Genomic DNA, 19,248 nt, shown 5'->3' with positions numbered 1-19,248 from the left:
CTCCCGGCAGCAGCACGGGGCCGGCCGGCCAACAGCCCTCTGAGCAAACACTGCTTCCCATCACACGGATGCTATTGTTGTGTGTGTGTGTGAGTGAGACAGAGAGAGGGAGAGGGAGAGGGAGAGGGAGGGAGTGTGTGTGTGTGTGTCTGAAGCAGGATTTGACAGATAGGAGCTTTGAAGACTGATACCAAAGCCGATATTTTTAAACCAAAGTTGCTGGTAGTCGATCTTAAGCGATGAAAAAAATGAAAAAGCCTTCGAGACGGCGCCAAAGTCTCAGCTTAAACTACACTGAGCTATAAAAATAACACTCACTGATGAAGGTGTTAAGTGGTTCTTTAACCACACAACAACTATTCAAATCTTTAAATGATAATTTTTGTAGTTGTGCCTATCATTTCTACTCGTTCTGACTGCACTGTACTCGTGACGGTAATCGCTGAGATCTGGGAACAAGACAACAAGTGGACAATCAGACAGGAAGTAAACAAACCAACAGCTCAGCCAGATTATCTAAACCGCTTTATTTGGTGGTCAACCTGGAGGTTTCCACTGTGTGCGTGGCTCAGGTGGTCACCAGCTTTCATGATTCCTTTCTGAATGTTGTATGAAGCACTTTGTGAATTATGTGACAACATGTCGCTAACAATCTCTTATTGCACTGGAGGTTAAAGCTGAACCAGAAAGAGGTCTATAAACTGTGCCACATGTTTATAACCGACAATATTTTCACTGCTCCCCTTTGTTTGGCTAACCTGGAGGTTCATTGCAAACGTCCTTTGGTCTGTCTGACTTGATCTTAGCAACGTCTCTACGCTCTCGGGGTTATTCTTCAAATGGTGAATTCATGACTGAGCAAATGAAAGAACTGATCGAGTAAGCAAAAAGCCAGACCGGGTAGGAACCTCCCTCTCAGTGTGTGAATAACATTACTGGATGATATCTGACATTTCTGATAAACCCAACATTGGCCCGATATTGTGCAAAGCCTGCTCTATCAGTCTGACTCTGGCGTGACGTAAGCGCTCTGTCATTTGATTTTCTGACTGTCAGCTCTTGTGGAATCTGATCACATAACACGGTTGTGAGAAAACCTGTTGTGTCGGTGTGTGTGTGTCTCTGTGCATGCATGTGTGACGCCGTGGTTAAATCAGTCAGTATCTGCCCACACACACTTTCACAGGTTACAGCTACTCGCTCACCTGCTGAACTCTGACATCTCCCCTCAGTCAGCCTCTGTCCTCACTGAAAATCGTGTGCAGAGGTTGCGACACCTCAGAGAAGCGCTGCTTTTCACAGCTCGTTGATAAAAAATGATGCTCCGGCAGCTACGATACACACCATGATGCAAAATTACACACACCAGCTTCAGGCAGCGTATTCTGTCCTGTTGCTTCTCATTGCTGTTGTGCGTCTTCATGCATGTCTGCAATCACTTCACGTTCAGTGTGCATCTTATCTTTTAAAGTATCATTCGAATGTGAGAAAAACTGTTCTCTCCTTTTAGGATTTATTCTTCTTTATTTCTGTTTTTGCTTTCCCTAATTATCCTCAGGCTGACAGACACGAAAACACAAATAAAAACTGATTTTCCTCTGGCCACATCAACGTCCTCCTGCTGAATTGTGTGCAGGATAATTAAGGCAAAGCTGCTTCGACTTGCTGTCAGAGGAGCACCTTTGGGTTGACTTCTCTTGTACAGAGGGCATTTCCGTACTTGTTTTCGTTTAGAAGAAGCCGTGTTTTGTTGCGAGGCTGAGGTGTCTGGTGTAATTTCTTCTATAATTCACTGTTGTGTCATATCTCCTATGAATAGACTATCTGTTAATGCAACAGATGACTGAATTATGCAACGAACGAACACAGTGTGCCTGTGTGCGCTGTGCATGCAAGGCCTGTACAGAATAAAGTAAACACCTCTCCATGCATCATGCGAACCTCTCATGAAAACTTCATCATAAGCTTCACAGTGGCAGCTTTTGTTGCAGGGCTGTTGACTTGGATTGTATTATTCAGTTTCTGTTATTTTGTCCACCTCTTTTAGGTGCTGTTTCACGGTGGCCCCGGGCTCTGAGGCCTCCATGTGTTCAGGGCCAGTGAAGGTCAGCGTCTCTGAAACACAGATTTGGGCTTTGGTATCTTTGGTTACAGAAACAGTTGGAGTGATCGCCCAGTTGTTTCCAGTCCGTCATGTGATCACCGGAGGTCTGACCAGCTGACACAGTTGGGGATTTCTCTTCCACAGAAAGCAACACTCCCTTTGATCAAACATTAACCAGCCTGTTGAATCATTAATGCGACATCTTTTGGGTCTTGCCCTGCTTATCTGCATGAAGCTTCGCCATCTACAAAAAACATCTACTCAGATTGATCTGCGTCAAAGAGCCCCCACTCTGAATCTGTGACCAAAACCACACAGAGACACATGTACCTGCCTGAACTCAGGTTGAGCACTGGGTGTGAGCCAATCAGGTGAAAACTGGGCGGCAATTTTAAGTGACACCACACCTGAACCAGAGGCCGAGCGATAAGGAAGAGCTCTCACACACTCAGAGTCTCAGCAAACAGCCCGTCATGAGGCGGCGGAGCTGAACCTTCAGCCTGCTTCTCATCAAGCCCGTTAGACACCCGGTCCTGCTGGTTTCTGCCTGTGTGGCTGTCTGTCTCTTTGGCTGCAGCAGGAAATATGCAGGCTGGAGAGGACAAACCAGTCCAGCAAAGCGGGTATTAAGAACAAACAAGAAGACAGAGACCCTTTCACACAAAAAACCCGGACTCTTAAAGTAAATAACAGAGCTACAACAATTAATCAATTAGTTGTCAACAATTAAATTAACTGCCAACTAATTTGAGTATCGATGAACTTGGTCTCAGTAATTTTTTAAGGAAACAAAAATTCTCTGATTCCAGCCTCTTAATTTTATTGTGTAGGGCTTTGGGAAACACTGATCAACGTTTTTCACCATTTTCTGACATTTTTTAGGGGAAACAAATCGACAATTAAAATACATTTCTAAGATCCAGTATCTCTGTGAGGGAACGCTGTCCTGGTACTCTGGACCCTCCGCAGAACACGCTGCCTGCAGCATCCATTCAAACTGCTTTCTTCCATTGAAACAGCCTTTAAATTTTGCTTAACCTCCAAAAAGTTGGCTCACAGAATCTGAAGCATAAAATAAATGACTCTTCAATAGAAGTGAAGGAAGTGAGGATGATGAACTGTTTGTCAGCCCTTGGCGAATGAAATCCAGTTTGTTTCAGAAAACTGCGTCTTTGGGATGTTTGGACGGGACGCCCATCAGTGTTTACTGTGTGTGCGTCTGTGTGTGTGGCGTCCTGTGTGGTTTTAACAGCTCAGTGTCAAATCCACGCCCTCACTCTGGCCTGCACACACACACACACACACACACACACACACACAGCCTGACTGGGTGGCAAAGGAACGACCTGACGATGGGGGTCCGTTTAACGAGGACGTGACAGTTGTAAAAACAGCCTCTCAGCTCGGCCTGGATAGCTGGATGCTAATCAGCTAGCGCGGGCGTGAGGTGAGAGTTCTCCGGTCTGTTCCACTGATGGAACCTATTTCCATGTTTATTCGTTTAGGAGCGGAGGTTAAGTTAAGTGGTGGTAACTGGCAGCAGCTTTGGAAGCTTTGGGGGACTGAAAGCAATGAAATAAAGTGCAGTGAAAGTGGGCTCTCGCACTCCTCCACCCCAGCTGCCGGCTCAACGCTCAGGACCTGATTGTGTTTCGTGTGTGTGTGTGTTTGTTTTGACAGCACGACAACACACAAAGCATACATTTGCATAATGACTGTGATTGCACCTGCCCTCAGCGCTGCTCGAGTGCCTCAGATCTTGCTTTAAAAGCTGACAAACCTACTGAGATCATACGCAGCCATCCAGAAATACTCACATACACACACGAGCTGCAACATCTGAGCTCATGAAGGCAGGCTTTGACAGCCATTGTCCAATAAACAACATCACATTGCTCGAATGCACACGCAGAAAACATTTTTTTTTGTCTCTTGACTGACACACACACACACACACACACACACACACACACACACACACACACACACACACACACACACACACACACACACACACACACCATCAAGGAACCTTCAGGACACAATCACAGGCGTATTATATATTTGGAACCACTTGATTTGTCTCCTGCAATTTTCCCGTCTTTGCAGGATTGCAGGATATCTTCTCGTCTTTAAAGTCTTAAAGACGTTACTTAACGTCATGCTGTGGTTGCAGATGACAGCGGGGCTGAATGTGAGAGCGGCTACACCGGACGTTGATAGCAGGACGACAAACCACACAGGGTGCAAAGAGTGCAAAGCGCTCAATTACAGGCGACCGAGGGGAGTAATCAGCTGATAATGAGTGGGACAGGGTCTACAGAGGGAGGGGAGCCATGCTCAAGTGTGAGTTAGCACATTTCTGTAGAGACAGAGAGAAACATCTATAGCAAATCAATATTCAAACAGAGAGGAAGAACTGCATGCATGAAGACTGATGGATTTGAATCACAATCTGCTGGTATGGAAACCAGTAAAGTTTTCACTGGGGAAAGGCACCAGCAATCAAAGTGTCAATACAAGGATCTCAAAAATCAAAAGACTGGAACCTGCTAACCTTCCCAAATACACTGACAGGGTTTTTAAATATAATTAAACTAATTTTATTAACGATGATTACAGCTGGATGTAAACAGTTTCTTTAATTCCCAGAGGGATTTCTGATAGTGTTGATGCTTTTGCATTATTATTCTCAGCACAGCTCAGAATAACAGAAGGCGACTTCGCGGTGAGAACTGAAATATAAACTCTGCCGTATGCTCTGTCTTATTAGAAAAATCATCCACATGCTGCTCATTAGCTCCTGGTAAATGATCATTTCAGTCAGACAGACCTCATCAGGCATTAACTGCTTTTCTTCTCCTCTCTGGTCTCTGCTTTGGTTGGAGGAACAGTGTGACATTGCTTTTAACTCGTCACATAAATGATGATGTTTGCAGAGTTTGTACCAGTTATCCAGGACAACCAATGCACTGTAAGTAAGATGAAATCAAAGGTAATATGCCTGTTTTCTTGTCTGACATGGTTCATCTTTTTAGTCTGGCTGCACAGCGATTTAAGATATTCACTCGTTCTAAAAATCTTGCTGTGTGAAATTTTCCTGTTCTGTGGGCAGATAATTTTTCACCAACTCGTAAAACATGGCAGAAGACAGGAACAGACCCCCATCAGAGCATGATAACGAGCCGCAGAAACAGGATGTCCTCAAAAGTACAGTAATATGCGTCCATGCGGGTGATGAAGAGGAAGGGTTCAGGGATCAGCTGTGCTGCCACCTCCTCCTCAGTTGTTAACTATGGGTGTGTATCTCTCTCTCTCTGGTGCTCTGAGAGGCTTCAGTAGCCTGGCTGGTGGCCAAAAATAGCCCCCTCAGCTGGCACACTGGCCCAATTTACGACCCTTCACACGGAGGCTGCCCTTGGCTCGTTTCCCACAGGGAACGCAGAACTGTGACAACGCTGGAATCACCAGCAGCAGCAGCAGCAGCGTCACAAAGGAAACCCCACATACATGTCTGCTGAATGTCACCGCAGACAAAATCGCATCATCATGAGCGGCTACAAACATTTTCTTTGTCATCAGAGCTGGTGCTCCCTGCCTGCTTTCGCTCCCGGAGATGAGAGGAGTGCGAGCTCCTTTGCAAGTGTAATAAGACGAGGCAAAACTGGCCCCAAAACCGAAGCCTGCGACGCTTTCAACTGAGCGCCAACTGCCAGGAGTCTGAGCCCGAGGTTTGACGGACGGCGGCCCGCGACACCACAGAAGTATAAATAAATGGACTAAGCGTTCCCATCTACAACTGTTCAGAAGTGACTGATGCACCGCAGCCTCCAGCGACATCACGGAGGCGTGTTAACCACACACACACACGCAAACACACACAGGTAAATTTCACAACGTCCTGCCAAAGCAAACATGGAAGGTCACTTACCATCTGAGAGCGGCTCTTGGGACAGCCATTGATATCGTCGATCTTCTCATTGGCTGAGGAGAGGCAGGAAGAGAGGGAGAGATAAAAGAGGAGAGAATGAAAACTCCTTTCAGGCCTGTTTGCTCAGTGTAATCCTCTCCTTTCTGTGTGTGCGTGTGTGTGTGTGTGTGTGTGTGTGTGTCCCAGACAGTCGCGGACTGACTGAGGAGAGCAGAGGTGCTCATGCCGGTGACTGTGACCCCCCCCTTCCTCTCCCCACCCGCCGAGACATGAAACACTATCTGGTCACAGCAAATGGGAACGGGGCCGCTGGGGGCCCGGGCCGAGCTGTGTGCTGTGCTGCTTGTTTTCAAAGGGTGTGTGTGTGTGTGTGTGTGTGTGTGTGTGTGTGTGTGTGTGTGTGTGTGTGTGTGTGTGGTGTCAAAAGATTCCTCCCCTCTATTAGAGGCCCAGCCCAGAGCAGCTGAGACACGGCCGTCAGCTGACAACTGTGCCAGCAGCACGGCCCCCTGCATCGGGAGGCACGGTGAGGCCCACGGTGCAGCTCCATCCCAGGACCACGCATCGCACTACCTACCTTGCGAGAACCTCCCCCTCCCCCGTCAGGTGAATAAATATGCTGACTTCTTGTCAACTGCCTTCTAACACACACATAAAACCGACTGCAGACACTCAGCGGACACTCATAACCGAGCTTTTTAACGCTGAACCTCTGGATTTTGACCCCATTAAACAAACTTGAGTGGACCTCTGACCCTCGTCACAGGTTGCACATGTCCAAGTATTATCACTTCATTTAATGCTACAGGTGTGAAGAGGAACATAAAAAGGTTGGAACCCATATATCTTTCTGTGCTTTAAGCTGATGGTAAAGCGAACAAGGATACTGGTTTTTATCTCCTCTGTAGAATAATGAAAATCCACGTTTGGATGAGAGATCTTAGCGTCTTTGCAACAGCAGGAAGGTTTAATGAAGTGCAGTGATGGCCAGCTGAACACTAAGCAAAATAGGTCAAAGGTCAGCGATCAGGCTGAAATCTGAACTCTGCAAGGGACATCGATCTGGAGCTTTCCCACCTCCACAATCCTGACGCTGAATGTTGATCAAATAGCGAAACGTCAGGTCCCAGCATGGCCGCGCCGACACCAGCGGGCTGTTCCAGTTTCACCAATGACGGTGTGGTGGGCCAAACACAAGCTAGCAGGACAGACGGCTTCGATACGGATCCACATGAAAGCACAGAAACCAATCAGCAGATCACTGCTGCTTTGCAGACAGGCGGATATGTCCCTGTCCACGTCCCCTGTCCTGCCTCTCCTCATCCAGGTGTGCAGGATTGACGGCTGCTGTAGCAGAAGCAGCTACACCTCTGGAATATTAGAATGACCTACACGGCTGACAGCATGGCAGGAAGCTGGAGCCAGCGACGACTGTTACGTATGAGACTCATTTCTTTAACCAGGCTTTTAATTGATATGTCTGATTTTTCTCATTCCTTTAATCAGGCTTCTTATCTTATCATATTTTAGTTGTATGTTCTTACGACATGACTATTTACTATTTATTTCATTTACTCAGTTTATTACTAGTTTATCTATAGCTTTCATTTATAGTTTATTTACTATTTATTCCTTTTATTCCTTTACTCATCTCATTTCACTCAATGTTCATGTTTTATATATTGTATTATTTTACTCTATCTTATCTACTCTACTTATTGTCTTATGAACTTTTCTTCTTTTAAATGTTTATTTATTTATTTATTTTTTCAACTTATTTATTTATTTATTTTTTAATTCCAGTGTTTCCTCGGCGGGTCCTCCACACTGAGAGATGTGTCTGATCTGTTGCAGGGGGGGCTGTCCTCGGGCCCTCTTGGCCCGGCTGGTTGGGGGACTCCCTACCTTGGTGTGGGGCCCACCGGTCTGTCGGGCTCGGGTGGGCCCGGGTGCGGGTGCCCCCTGTGCTCACAGTCCCTGATGTCTCTCGGTGTGGACGACCCGAAAGGTGACCTTTTCCTCAGTCATTAGTGCCGTGCCATGTCTCGTTACCCCTGCCATCGTCTGCAGTAAGAATGTGTGTGTGTGTGTGTGTGTGTGTGTGTGTGTGTGTATGTATGTATGTGCGTGTATGTGCGCATGTGTGCGTGTGTGTATGCATGTAGTTGAGGGTGGGTGCTTGTACATACGGAGGGTGGGAGGGATGGGTTTTTATTGTTGCTTTATTTTGATTTCTATTGTTTTTAAATCCTGTGAAGCACTTTGTGTTACATTTTATTATGTATGAAAAGTGCTATATAAATAAAGTTTGATTTGATTTGATGAGAGGAGGAGGCCCTGGAGCATGAGACGTAAATACATTTGACATACAGCATAAAATCTGAAGCCCACAGGCCTGACAGGACAGAATCACATGCAACATCAACAGCTTCAGCACAGAAAGAGAAAAGTGAGACTCTTCTCTGTGCAGGACGAAGCCGTACGCAGCAACAGGAAGTAGAAATCTGGGTCAGGGGCGGGGGGGAAGAGCTGGGAGCAGAAAGAGTCAGTGACGTGCTGAGTCACCGGTCAGCTGGTGTCGGCCTGCTTCAGCCTCCGGGCCGTCGGCAGATGAAACGACAGGCTGAGGACGACCAGACGAGATGACAAGACTGATGACGACACAGACGAGTGCGAGGGGTCAAAAACACAGAGGAGCAGCCATCTTTAACGGCCCACGCCGGGCTGGACGTCTTAACGGGTCTGCTGTCGTGTGAACACACTGCACCTTAAAAACTTTCCACTTAGTGAATCAATTTTAAAACACACACAAGTGTCACTGATACTTTATTAAATTATTTTGGGCTCTGATATTACAGGACGGACGTCAACATCTTATTGTGTGGTTTTATGTGGTCTTTATTTTCATTATCAAGGTTTTATTCTCTATTTATCTGTTTTTATGTCCATTCTTTCTATGTAAAGCACTCACTTGGTGCATGTGATTTCTTTCTTATAAAGCACTTTGAGCTGCATTTCCTGTATGAAAGGTGCTATAAAAAATAAAGTTTATTATCATTATTATTTCTGTTGGTCAATAATGTTTAGTAAGAATTACACAAACATGTTTTCCTTTTGTTTCAGGATAAGTTTTAGAAGCAGCTTCCCTCATGAGCCTCAAAGCAAACTTGAATTTCCACAGTGGTGTTTTGTCCTGATTGCATCAGCAGAAGAAATCTATCCAGCTGTGCACGAGCAGATGAACTCTTTGCGTGACTCGTCTTGCAGAGACAATAGAGTGAAAGGGTTTCAATCTGTAACATCAACTCGACCTTGCAAAGGAGAAGCTTGTTATTTCATGATGATGTGTTTGGTAAAGGTCAGCATGTCTTTAGAAGTAACCAGTGACGTGGTTCACATTTTTTTCAGCAACCACATGATCATCGCCGGCTTCCTTTTGCAGATTTTGGACTCGAACGTGTGTGTTCCTTACCTACGACCTGTATGATCTCAGCCAGCAGCACTCCGTCGGTGACGTCCGTTTGCAGGTCCTTGATCAGACGCTTGTGTCCCGACTTGGCAAGGTAGTGGTTGGCCCAGTCCGTGTAGATCTGCGGTCAGACACAAACACAACCGCTGTGTTCATTTACGAGCCAAAAACACAAGTATAATCCAGTCCAAAACAGGGGAAACCCCCGTCAGGTCGTCCACGTGTTTCCAACTCCATAAACACTTGAAAACTACAAAAGGTATAAATGGTTGCAGCAAATTTACGACTCTAATAAAATAACAACATGCTTGAATGGGAGCAGAGTAGCCCTCTTTCTTTTGTTGGGACTCCGATCTGGCATATATCCGCGTGGTATTCAAATTGGGGCCATTGTGCTCAGCCAGGGCATTCATCTCAGAGCGCACGGCGGCCGTTTTCAATGGGCCATGCTGACATCACTCTCCGGGGACAGAAAAGACCCTTCACTGCCTGGGGGGAGGAGAGGAGGGGGGGGCAGAGCAAGCATCTGAATAATCTGAATAGCTTCCTTCATAATTAGTCGCCAAACTCTTTCTCTTTTACTCCCTCTCATCAAGAGAAGTGAGTTTCTATTTCTGGTGAGATGAAAAAAAAGGCTCACAAAGGTTGAAGAGGAGGTGCAGAGAACAGTATTCCTGATAAAGAAGAAGTTATTTTTGAGAATCTGATACCTCAAGAATCCATCTTGTATTCGCAGCATCACTCGGCGCGTCTGTAAACTGCACAGACTCTGTTTAACGAGTGTAACTTCAGAGCGGTTTCACCCCCACGGGGATCTGGAACATGTGCGACAGCTCGGCTAAATAAAGACACCTCTCCCTCCATGTCTCGCTCTTGTTTTCACACAAACACCAGAACTGTTGTTGTCGGTCTGGTGAAAAAGATGACAGAGGAAAGACGATCGGTGCGTTTAAGTAACCGGGTTGGCATCTGATTTCTTCAGTGTCAGCCAGAAATAACCTGATTTCTAGCCTGAATTTTGATTTTCCTGCTGGAAAAAGCTGATTTCTTGGATATGCAACCGTGTTTCCAGATTTCCAGCTTTCTGCATGCAGCATACGTTTGAAGAGAAGGTGTCTCTGTGACAGCAGTGCAACAGTAAATGAGCTGCGTAAATGTATTTCTCTGGTTCCCAATGTGCATGTAAACTTTCCCAAGAATGTTTTCTCTCATTAAAGTGAAATTCAAGTGCATGTATTAGCAGCAAATGAGCGCACAGCATTGTTAAGGTCAAGCCTTAGCACCAACATGGACACACAACATGCTCGGCGAGGTGTGTGACACGGTGGTGACCCCTGTTTCTTTGTGTTTGCACTGTAAGCAGACCTGAAGCTTTCCTGCCACGCTACTCATCGGGTGAATCACTGCTCTCATGATGCCTTACAACAGGTGTGAGCACTTCAAAAGGCACACAAACACACACATGCATGCGCTCATCTTCAAGCACAAGCTCAGATGCAAAAGGTTTATGAGACTACAGGGCCAGGCACCGAACACAAAGAGCCTCTGAGCGACGTTTAAATCACAGAGGCTGCATACCCAAACACAAGCGCGCAGTTATAAACAGCCTTGAGTGACACACGGCGCTAAATAAGCCTTCAAGAAGCAGGATTAGGCTCCATCTTTCAGTTCACACACTCAGCTGGTCACGGAGAAAAGGAAGTGCAGTGTTGAGGAGCTTTCGTGTGTGTCTGAGCTTTCTTTGAAGTAGTTTCGGGCAGGTAAATTGAGGGCTGTGGAGTGTCATTAAAACAGAGGTGAAACGGGTAGCTGTCAGTCACAGAGCTGCCAACTACAGGGGGGGTCAGACAGCCTGAGGGCAAGCGGGAGGGGGGCTGTGAGAGAGGGGAAGTGAGCGAGTCACAACAGGTTGCTTTAAAGTCCTGAAAATGTAACTTTTCAAAAATACAATCCTCCAAAACATCAAAAAAAAAAAAAATGCACAACTCAATATTTAATACATTAAACCAAATTATGAAAGCGTCATCTAGCCTGCTCTGCTGCACGGTTTAGCTTGTTTTAGCTCACTGTTTTGGTTTTACTACAGATTCACTGGATAGGCACGCCTCACTTCTCTACACAACCTTGTTTCCAACAGCAGCAGGTAGCTGTTTTTAGGAAAAAAAAAAGCTCTAATATACCTGCTGTTCACCACCAGCCAGGCAGCAGATGCTAACATTAGCAAGCAGCTAGCTAAGTTAGCGGGTGAACACCTAGCAGCTAATGAGGGGGAGTTTTCTGATCTGGTGGAGACTAAAACAGACAGAAAAGGAGAGTAAATATTGAACTTACACTCATCAGTTGAACAGAGACATGTCTCCATATGAACTTGCATGTTGTTATGTGTCTGCTAGATGTGTGAATAGGTAATTGTTAGCTAACACGTTAGCCATAACAACCTTAGCCATAATAGCAGGGCTGTTGTCAGACTGTTGGGGCGTTCTTCTGACCCCTAGTGGCCAAAAACATGAATTAATGAAGCTCAGACTGACCAGGGAGTCTGGACTACTGTAAGAGCCAAACAAGCTTAAAAAACTTAACTCTCACAAAACTTGAAGGGGCAGGAGGAAGTTTAGCATGTGGATGCAGAAATGTAACCATAAGGAATGAATTACTTGTAACCATTAATAATAAAAGCATCCCCAGTGATACATAACCGGCACTGTGGTCTGTCCCACCACAGACCAAATGTTACAACATCAGTCAGATGCCTGTGAATCAAAGACCACGTTAATAATTGAAAGCTAAAAAAACATCACAAGCGCATTAATCTGGATTATGCGTGTCTAACCGCACCTTTCCTGCAGCTGCTCTGATCTGAAAATTGCTTGAAAGGTCTGAGAAAGACAGAAAGAGGGCTGACGAGAAGCAGGCATCTGATCTCTGAGACATTTTAATAAGCTGCATGATTGGTGATGAGGACTACTGACTCCATATTGACTCTGTCTATCAGACAGGAAGGAGGTTACACTGACTGCATACTGAACGGGATTTTTAATCAAAACTCCTCAGGGCTCTGAATGACTGATGAATTGATATCGTCATTATATCAGAAATTGAATTCATTGAACGGATAAGAAGGCGACTTACAGGCTAAGCGGTCACATTATTACCTCACAGACAGTCTATGCAAAGTGAGAAGTGGGTTTCATTTCAGGCCGTTTCCATGTAGAGTTAGCTATTTAATATTAATGGTTTTATTGTACCAAATAAAGCACATCTGAAGCATTGAGTACTAGAACCTGTCAAGAGTCAACGGTTGCACTGAATTAATCATTTTTATGCGTTCTGTGAGCAGATGTTTCTTGATCTAAATAAGGAATAACTGTTAAATTTAGATTTTATTCAGGGACATTTCTTGTATGGCCACTTCTGTAAAAGCAACACTAAGCACCGCTGCTGGCTTAAAGTACGGCTGGTACATATATATTGTACAAAAGCACGATTAGATTCCTCAAAATGTGGTATTTACTGACAGACCTGAAGCGCCAAAAAGTCAAGATTTAGACTGCTGTGAGTCTGTAAAACGTTTACAGTGTTAAAAACAACAGTCTCATTCAATACTCATTCATTTGGGTTTCATCCAGCCATCTTAATACTAAGCCTCCTTAATAATCTAAACATCCTGTGTGCCTCGCAGTTAGAGCAGTGATGGCACAACAGCCCGTCAGGTGTGTTTGCCTTCGGCTCTGTGTGCACTGGGATCAGCTTCAGTAACCCACAGCTAACCAGGATATAACAATAAATAACCAGCATGACCAGGTTGCACTCCTGAAAAATGACAGCTAATGTTCCCTTTACCTTGGACACAGTCCACCATGGCATCCATATGTCAGCACTGTGTGACTGAGCGATCCACATCGACCCGTCTGATGCGCAACGTCCAACACACGAATTTCCCAAGAGGGAAAATCCCTCCATTCCCAGAAACTCCCAGTAATCCCGACCCTCTTCTCGTGGGACTGAGGGTCTTTTTCGGGAGCTGTAAATCTGTCAGTGTCAGGGACATTCCCGTCAGCGGAGAAAGCAACGCGACACTGACTCATTCACGCTGTCAGGGCCTTATGGAAAGCGTCATACGTGGCCTATTGACCTGCTGCTGTAGGAGTCTGTGACCGTCACACTGACTGTGAACAGCGTGGTCTGAATGTATGTGCACAGCTCTGAACTGGGTTTGATGCGACACAACGACTCCGAGATTACAGCGCTGACATTCAGCTTTCATTCAAGTCTGCTCACATCCATATTCAACCAGTGTAGTCCTTTTAATATGTAATACAGCCTCCCAGTATGGTGTAAATGCCACAATTTAAAACTGAACCTCAGTCTTTTAACTTCACAGTGTCCATTCAGATACAGTGTGCTCGAGCACAGAGCCACAAACTAAAAATATTTCCCTGTCCAAATACTAATTATAGTGGTAGTACTACATACTATAAATACAGTTTATTGTATATATAGCACAGTGTTTTGTTCTCCACGTGGAACTTCTATTGTTTAGCTTTTACTTCCTGAATTAAGGTCCCTAATTTCTTGACATATATTTAGTAAATTTGGCTTTTCTTGTTTTATTTATCCGGTGTGAGTTCTGAATAGTTGTTTATTTATATTTTATAACTTGTGTGGACCTCAGGAAGACTAGCAAATCTGTGTACAGTAATGGGGATGCAGATGAAGGACTATAGAGCAGCCTACAACAGCCCATCCCCTCTACCACTGTACAAATAGCGGGCTCAGGCTATGTCAAGAAACACTGTGACACTTCATCTGAACTCGGATCAAAAATAAAGACCAGGCTGTAAATTCACATGCGTTGCACGAAAGCCCGGGCCCCATGTGCATGCTCGCATAATAACGTCCAATTTAAGCCTTCAAAAATGACACAGAGTCGGCTCTTCAGAGCCCGTAACAAGCAGCCATGAGTCACTCGTTCAGACAGCTGTGTCTTCTTTTCCTCGTGCCTCACATCCCGCATCCCCGCTGCCCCGGTTTGCTGAGTCACCAGGCTGGTGTGCGATGCCTACAGAAGGGCATGACGCACACAGGCCGTCCCCGCAGCGCTGGGTCAGCCTGGGCGGAGAGAGGGCGAGGGCAGCCGGGGCACCACGCTGGCTGAGTGCCCTTGAGTTGAAAGGGACTTTCTGAAGGGGGAAGAGCGAAAAGTGAATCTCTGCTTTGGCTGGATGGCTCAGCTGCAGGTGCAGAGGCGTAAGTTTAGCAAATGTCACGAAATGCCATGACGGAGGCTGATTACACAGTAGGAGAAGATAAGCAGATGTGTGCGGTGGCAGTGGTGTGTGTTCGTGTGTTTACGTGTCACATCGCTGTGCTCTTAAATCTCTGTTGTTGTTGTTGTTGTTTGCACTGACACCGACTTGCTCAGCGATGACCTGCTCGCTAATCAAACATTTTTAAAGTTGGTCGAGTAATTTCGTCATCTCTTTCCTTTTTCCATGTAAAAGCAATAACATTGAGTCAAATACATAAAAAGCTCCTTGTAGCTACGACGAGAGCGACTACGACGTTGTCCTCTTCATGGAGGACATGCAGCGCTCGTCCTCAGGCTCCTGCATTAGACAATTTTCCAATCTACTACCTTAAACTATTTGGTTTATGGAGCGTGTTGGCAGCACACACAGATGCACAGCATGGTGGAAAGCACTAATATCACATACAGCCAGTTCATTAGAGTCAATTATGGAGTCAATTCAAAAGAAAAAGAGGAAGAGAAGTGGATTCAACCTTTACATTCAAGCTTTACATGCTACAGAACTCCTTTTTATCGTGATGATCAGATCAGGGGTTAAATATTACCAAAACTTTTGGACACAAAAATAGCCCTCCATCTGGTGGGTTCATGACTGAGAGCCTTGTGAATTTCCCCGACCTGTTGAGGAACATTTCGTCTTTCCTTTGAAGCTCGTGCATTAAACAACCAGCAGCTACACTTTTCACATGACACCAGTGTAGGCAGGTGGTCCGAATTTGGTGCTCTTTAGCGCTGCCTAGTGGTGTGGATGGCTGAGAGAAATACGAGTGGACTTGACGGTTAATTTTCCATTCGGTGACGGACACGAGCCGAGTAAGGAGCACTGAGCAGAGCCGCGTTAGTTGAGACTCGTGGCTGAACTTGAATAGAGTAGGAAAGTAGCGAGGCCACAACCAAAGAGGTTTTGTCCGCGACGTTATACGACCACCACGGAGCTGCCGACCGTCTAAACGGCGTCTATCGAATATCCCGGCTGGTTTTTGCTGAGCCTGAATTACAGACTGGATTGAGCTGCTCCATGCACCTTCACCTTGCTGCGTCCTGGTTTCCACCTCATGGTGTTCGCTCATCGTCACTCACTGGATCATCACTGCCTTCTTCATTCTTCATCTCCCCTACTCATTCCATTCAGCCGTCTTCATCTTTATCATCCTCTGGGGAGCCAGGATGGACAGTCTTCCTCGCAAGGGGTGGTAGGTACTTGAGTGCACTCAGTTAAACAAGAACAATTCTCAGACTTGGGTTGAAAAACCAAAGAACACTTCATACTCACTTTGCTGTCTTAATACAAAGCATGTATTTCTTGTTGTTGTTGGTTGTTTTTCGGTTGGGTCCCAACAATTTAAACTTTGTGATTGAAGTACACTGTGTTCAAATGTAATTGTTTAAGCCAACTTTTGCGTCAGATTTGGGATAATTGATTTGGAGTGAAATGTATCCAGTTGTGGTTTATTAGTCATTAAGTGAAGGACTAGAGCGGTTTCATTTCCTTGCTGCTCCATGGTGTGCCAGTCTCCTCTCAGAGCCTAGACCTAGATATACCTGCAGGGTTGGTGAAACACGCACCAGGTGGGTTACACCAGCAACACACAGCACCTCAGCTCTGTCCACCGAGGCACAGCTCTCACGTGTGTCGGCGGCGCAGGGCTTTCCGCAAAACAATTACGCTGATAACTTCAGGACTATTAGCCTTATTACTTTCAGGGTTCAGCAAGCAACCTAAAAAGCGCTGCACTTAACACGCCATTATGAACTAATCTGCCGACATGAGCGAGAACTATAAAGAGAACGCAGCGGGGCCAAAGCTGCTATAAAGTGCTATCTCTCACGAGAAGCTTTCATAGGGAGCCAGGACTTAAACAGCTCTCGTTCTAATTCAGGTAATGGCACCGAACCGAGTGCTGAGTCTACAAGAGACGTGCTCTGATAACAGGGCTTTCTTCTACCTGTTCAAAGGAAATCTGCCTTTGAACGGCGAGTGCCGAGCCAGCGAAGATGAGCCGCTGGTCGTGCTTAGGACATCCAGAGGTTTATGAGGTAGAGCCGAACCCCAGCAGAGGGCTTTCATTCACTTGTTGACCTCAGTGTCTGTTACCTGCCGCTGTCAGCGGGCTTCTAAAATGATTCCTGGCAGGCTTCTGGAGATCTGGCTCTACCCAGACATTTCTATTTCAAGCTGACCCTTCAGTCTCTTTCTTGCATAACTCCCAGGTCCCCTCGGTTAACGTCTGAGGTAGCTACAATTCACCTTGACTGTGAATGGTTTTCTTCATGTCTTCATGTCCATTCAGGCTAAACGAATCACTGCAAAGTTAAGTTCTTCCTCTTCTCTAAGCAAAACTCCATTCACAGCACACTAACAGCCCATGACCCCCCATCTCTTCCCTCTCTGGTTTCTTACCATTTTGTAGCTTTCGCAGGAGAAGCGGCTGTAAGTCCTGGTCGGCACCCTGAAGCCTCCATACCTCGCCATGAGGACCCGTCGCCTTAATAAACAATCAGCTAGAGGTCCTTAAACTTCCAGAGGGCCGACAGACGAGTGCGCTCTGTCATAAAGGCGCGGTGGAGAGGGTAAATATAGCCACGCCGTTTGATGACGGTCCCCCTCACATCTCTGTAACAGCCCTGTCAGTCTCTCACTGACTTGTCTGTGTGCACAGGGCAGGCTTCACTCCTCTTTATACGTCCTCTCTCACCTCTCTCTCCCCCCTCAGAGTCAAGCCTCAGACATCCTGACACTGTTTTAACCCCTCGCTCTGGGTGTCATTCACTCTGAGTCAGACAGCCTGACTGAGTTCCCTCTTCTGCTGCTGGCAGACAGACAGACAAGCAGCAGGAAAGAAAAAACCCAGAAATGGAACATTTCATTTTTCAGCACGCTGTGCAAATCTGATTAAATCTCAAAGACGTGTTTTGATCGTTGTAATTAAGCGTATGAAGCAGACAATGGATTGTGTTACAGTGTGACAGACTTTTTCAGCCTCCGATCTTCAGATCTTTAAGTCCTCAGGATGCTTTTTTAACTGAGTCTCATCAGTCCCCCCCCCCCCCCCCCGGGCCAGCCTATGACGCTACACTCCCTCCACCAAGCTGTGTCTTGTGCAACACTGGCTCAAGATAATACGTGTGATCCTGGTGAGTTCCACAGCTCACAGTCCCTCCCCAGGTCTGAGACGGGATGCCTCTCAGCGCTCCCGACGCTGACTGACAGAACGTTTCCTCCACCAACACACCTGGCTTTGTACGCCGCAGCAGGCGCCCACACACACACACACACACACACACACACAAGCATGAAACAAAAGTGCACAGGGGAGGTCTCAGATCTCCCTCGCGGGGTTGTACTAATGTTTGAATCCGGCTATTGTTTGATCATCTGGTGATTCAACCAGGAAAGTAATATGCTGACATGCTGACCCTGCTCCATATTCATGCACTGACATAAATTCACAGGCTGAAGCTGCCCAGGATGAGCTTGTAGTTCATCTGCTGGACACTAATCATATTACTGTATGAACTAGAAGACACCTTGGTAGACAAAAATGGACACTGGCTTTGGAGACATTAGAAGATAAAAGATCCTCTCAGCCGTCTCACCGGTGTTATGTGCGGGACGCAGCACATTTTCTTGTCTGCTGAAGCACGCTGAGTCTGATCGATAAGGAGGCAGCAGCTCCCCGTGCTGCTGCAGGCTGAGGGCGACATGTGGCAGCACATCCCCTCTGACCCAGTCTGCGCCGGCGAGCAGATGGCTGGTGGGAGAATGATGGATGAACTGATGGATACACTCACGCCATAATCTAACAGAGGGAGGGGAAGGAGGCCATCGCGGATGGGTGCAGGTGTGCGGCGCTTCCTCTGCCACGCCTAACATGGAGAAGACGCAGGAACCCTCCTCGGCTTAAGTAAGCGGACACTGGGTGAAGACAGCCATCGTCTCTTAGTGAACACTTGCAGACACAGACAGATGGCCTCTGAGAAATCAGCGTTCCTGGTCATGATATGACAACAGAGGACTGCAGTCTGCTCTGCCAGCTGCTGCGCTGCTGCGATGCTTTATATAGGACACAATGACCGCAGAGGACACTTCCACTGCTTGACAAACACAAGCAGGACGCCTCAGCCTCAGACTGGACTGGGGCATCCTCGACAGTCTACACTGGGCTTTCAGAGCAGCAGGTTTACACTCTAAGCAGCAGGGCAGGATACAGGCTTTGAGACTTCTTTAAATTTCGTAAGTGTCAGGTTGCAGGACAACTACAATGTGTCAGATAAACCCAGACACACAAAGTGAACTGGAAAAAGAGAGTCAGCCATTTTTCACTTGTCCCACATTCAGGAGCAGAACCTGTGACAATGCACACACTTTACGCTGTGCTCGACTCCTGCAGTGTCTCTGATGCTCATCTGCCGTCAAAGCAGGGCCAACAAGACAG

General features: G+C 46.4%; 1 protein-coding gene across 3 annotated transcripts in view; it reads right to left on the bottom strand.

Moving 5' to 3' along the window:
- nav2a (neuron navigator 2a) overlaps window positions 1–19,248 on the bottom strand; it is a 198,625-nt gene that overhangs the window by 65,813 nt on the left and 113,564 nt on the right. For all 3 annotated transcript variants that reach the window (XM_070959065.1, XM_070959049.1, XM_070959057.1), the window contains exons 2-3: window positions 9,508–9,625; window positions 6,036–6,088 (exon numbers count right to left, since the gene is read on the bottom strand). In XM_070959065.1, the coding sequence (XP_070815166.1) occupies window positions 6,036–6,088; window positions 9,508–9,625 (171 nt within the window). The remainder of the gene's footprint in view (window positions 1–6,035; window positions 6,089–9,507; window positions 9,626–19,248) is intronic.

This window comes from Chaetodon trifascialis, chromosome 1 (genome assembly GCF_039877785.1).
Source record: "Chaetodon trifascialis isolate fChaTrf1 chromosome 1, fChaTrf1.hap1, whole genome shotgun sequence".
Taxonomy (NCBI): Eukaryota; Metazoa; Chordata; class Actinopteri; order Chaetodontiformes; family Chaetodontidae; genus Chaetodon; species Chaetodon trifascialis.
This window is presented reverse-complemented; position numbering and strand designations above follow the sequence as displayed.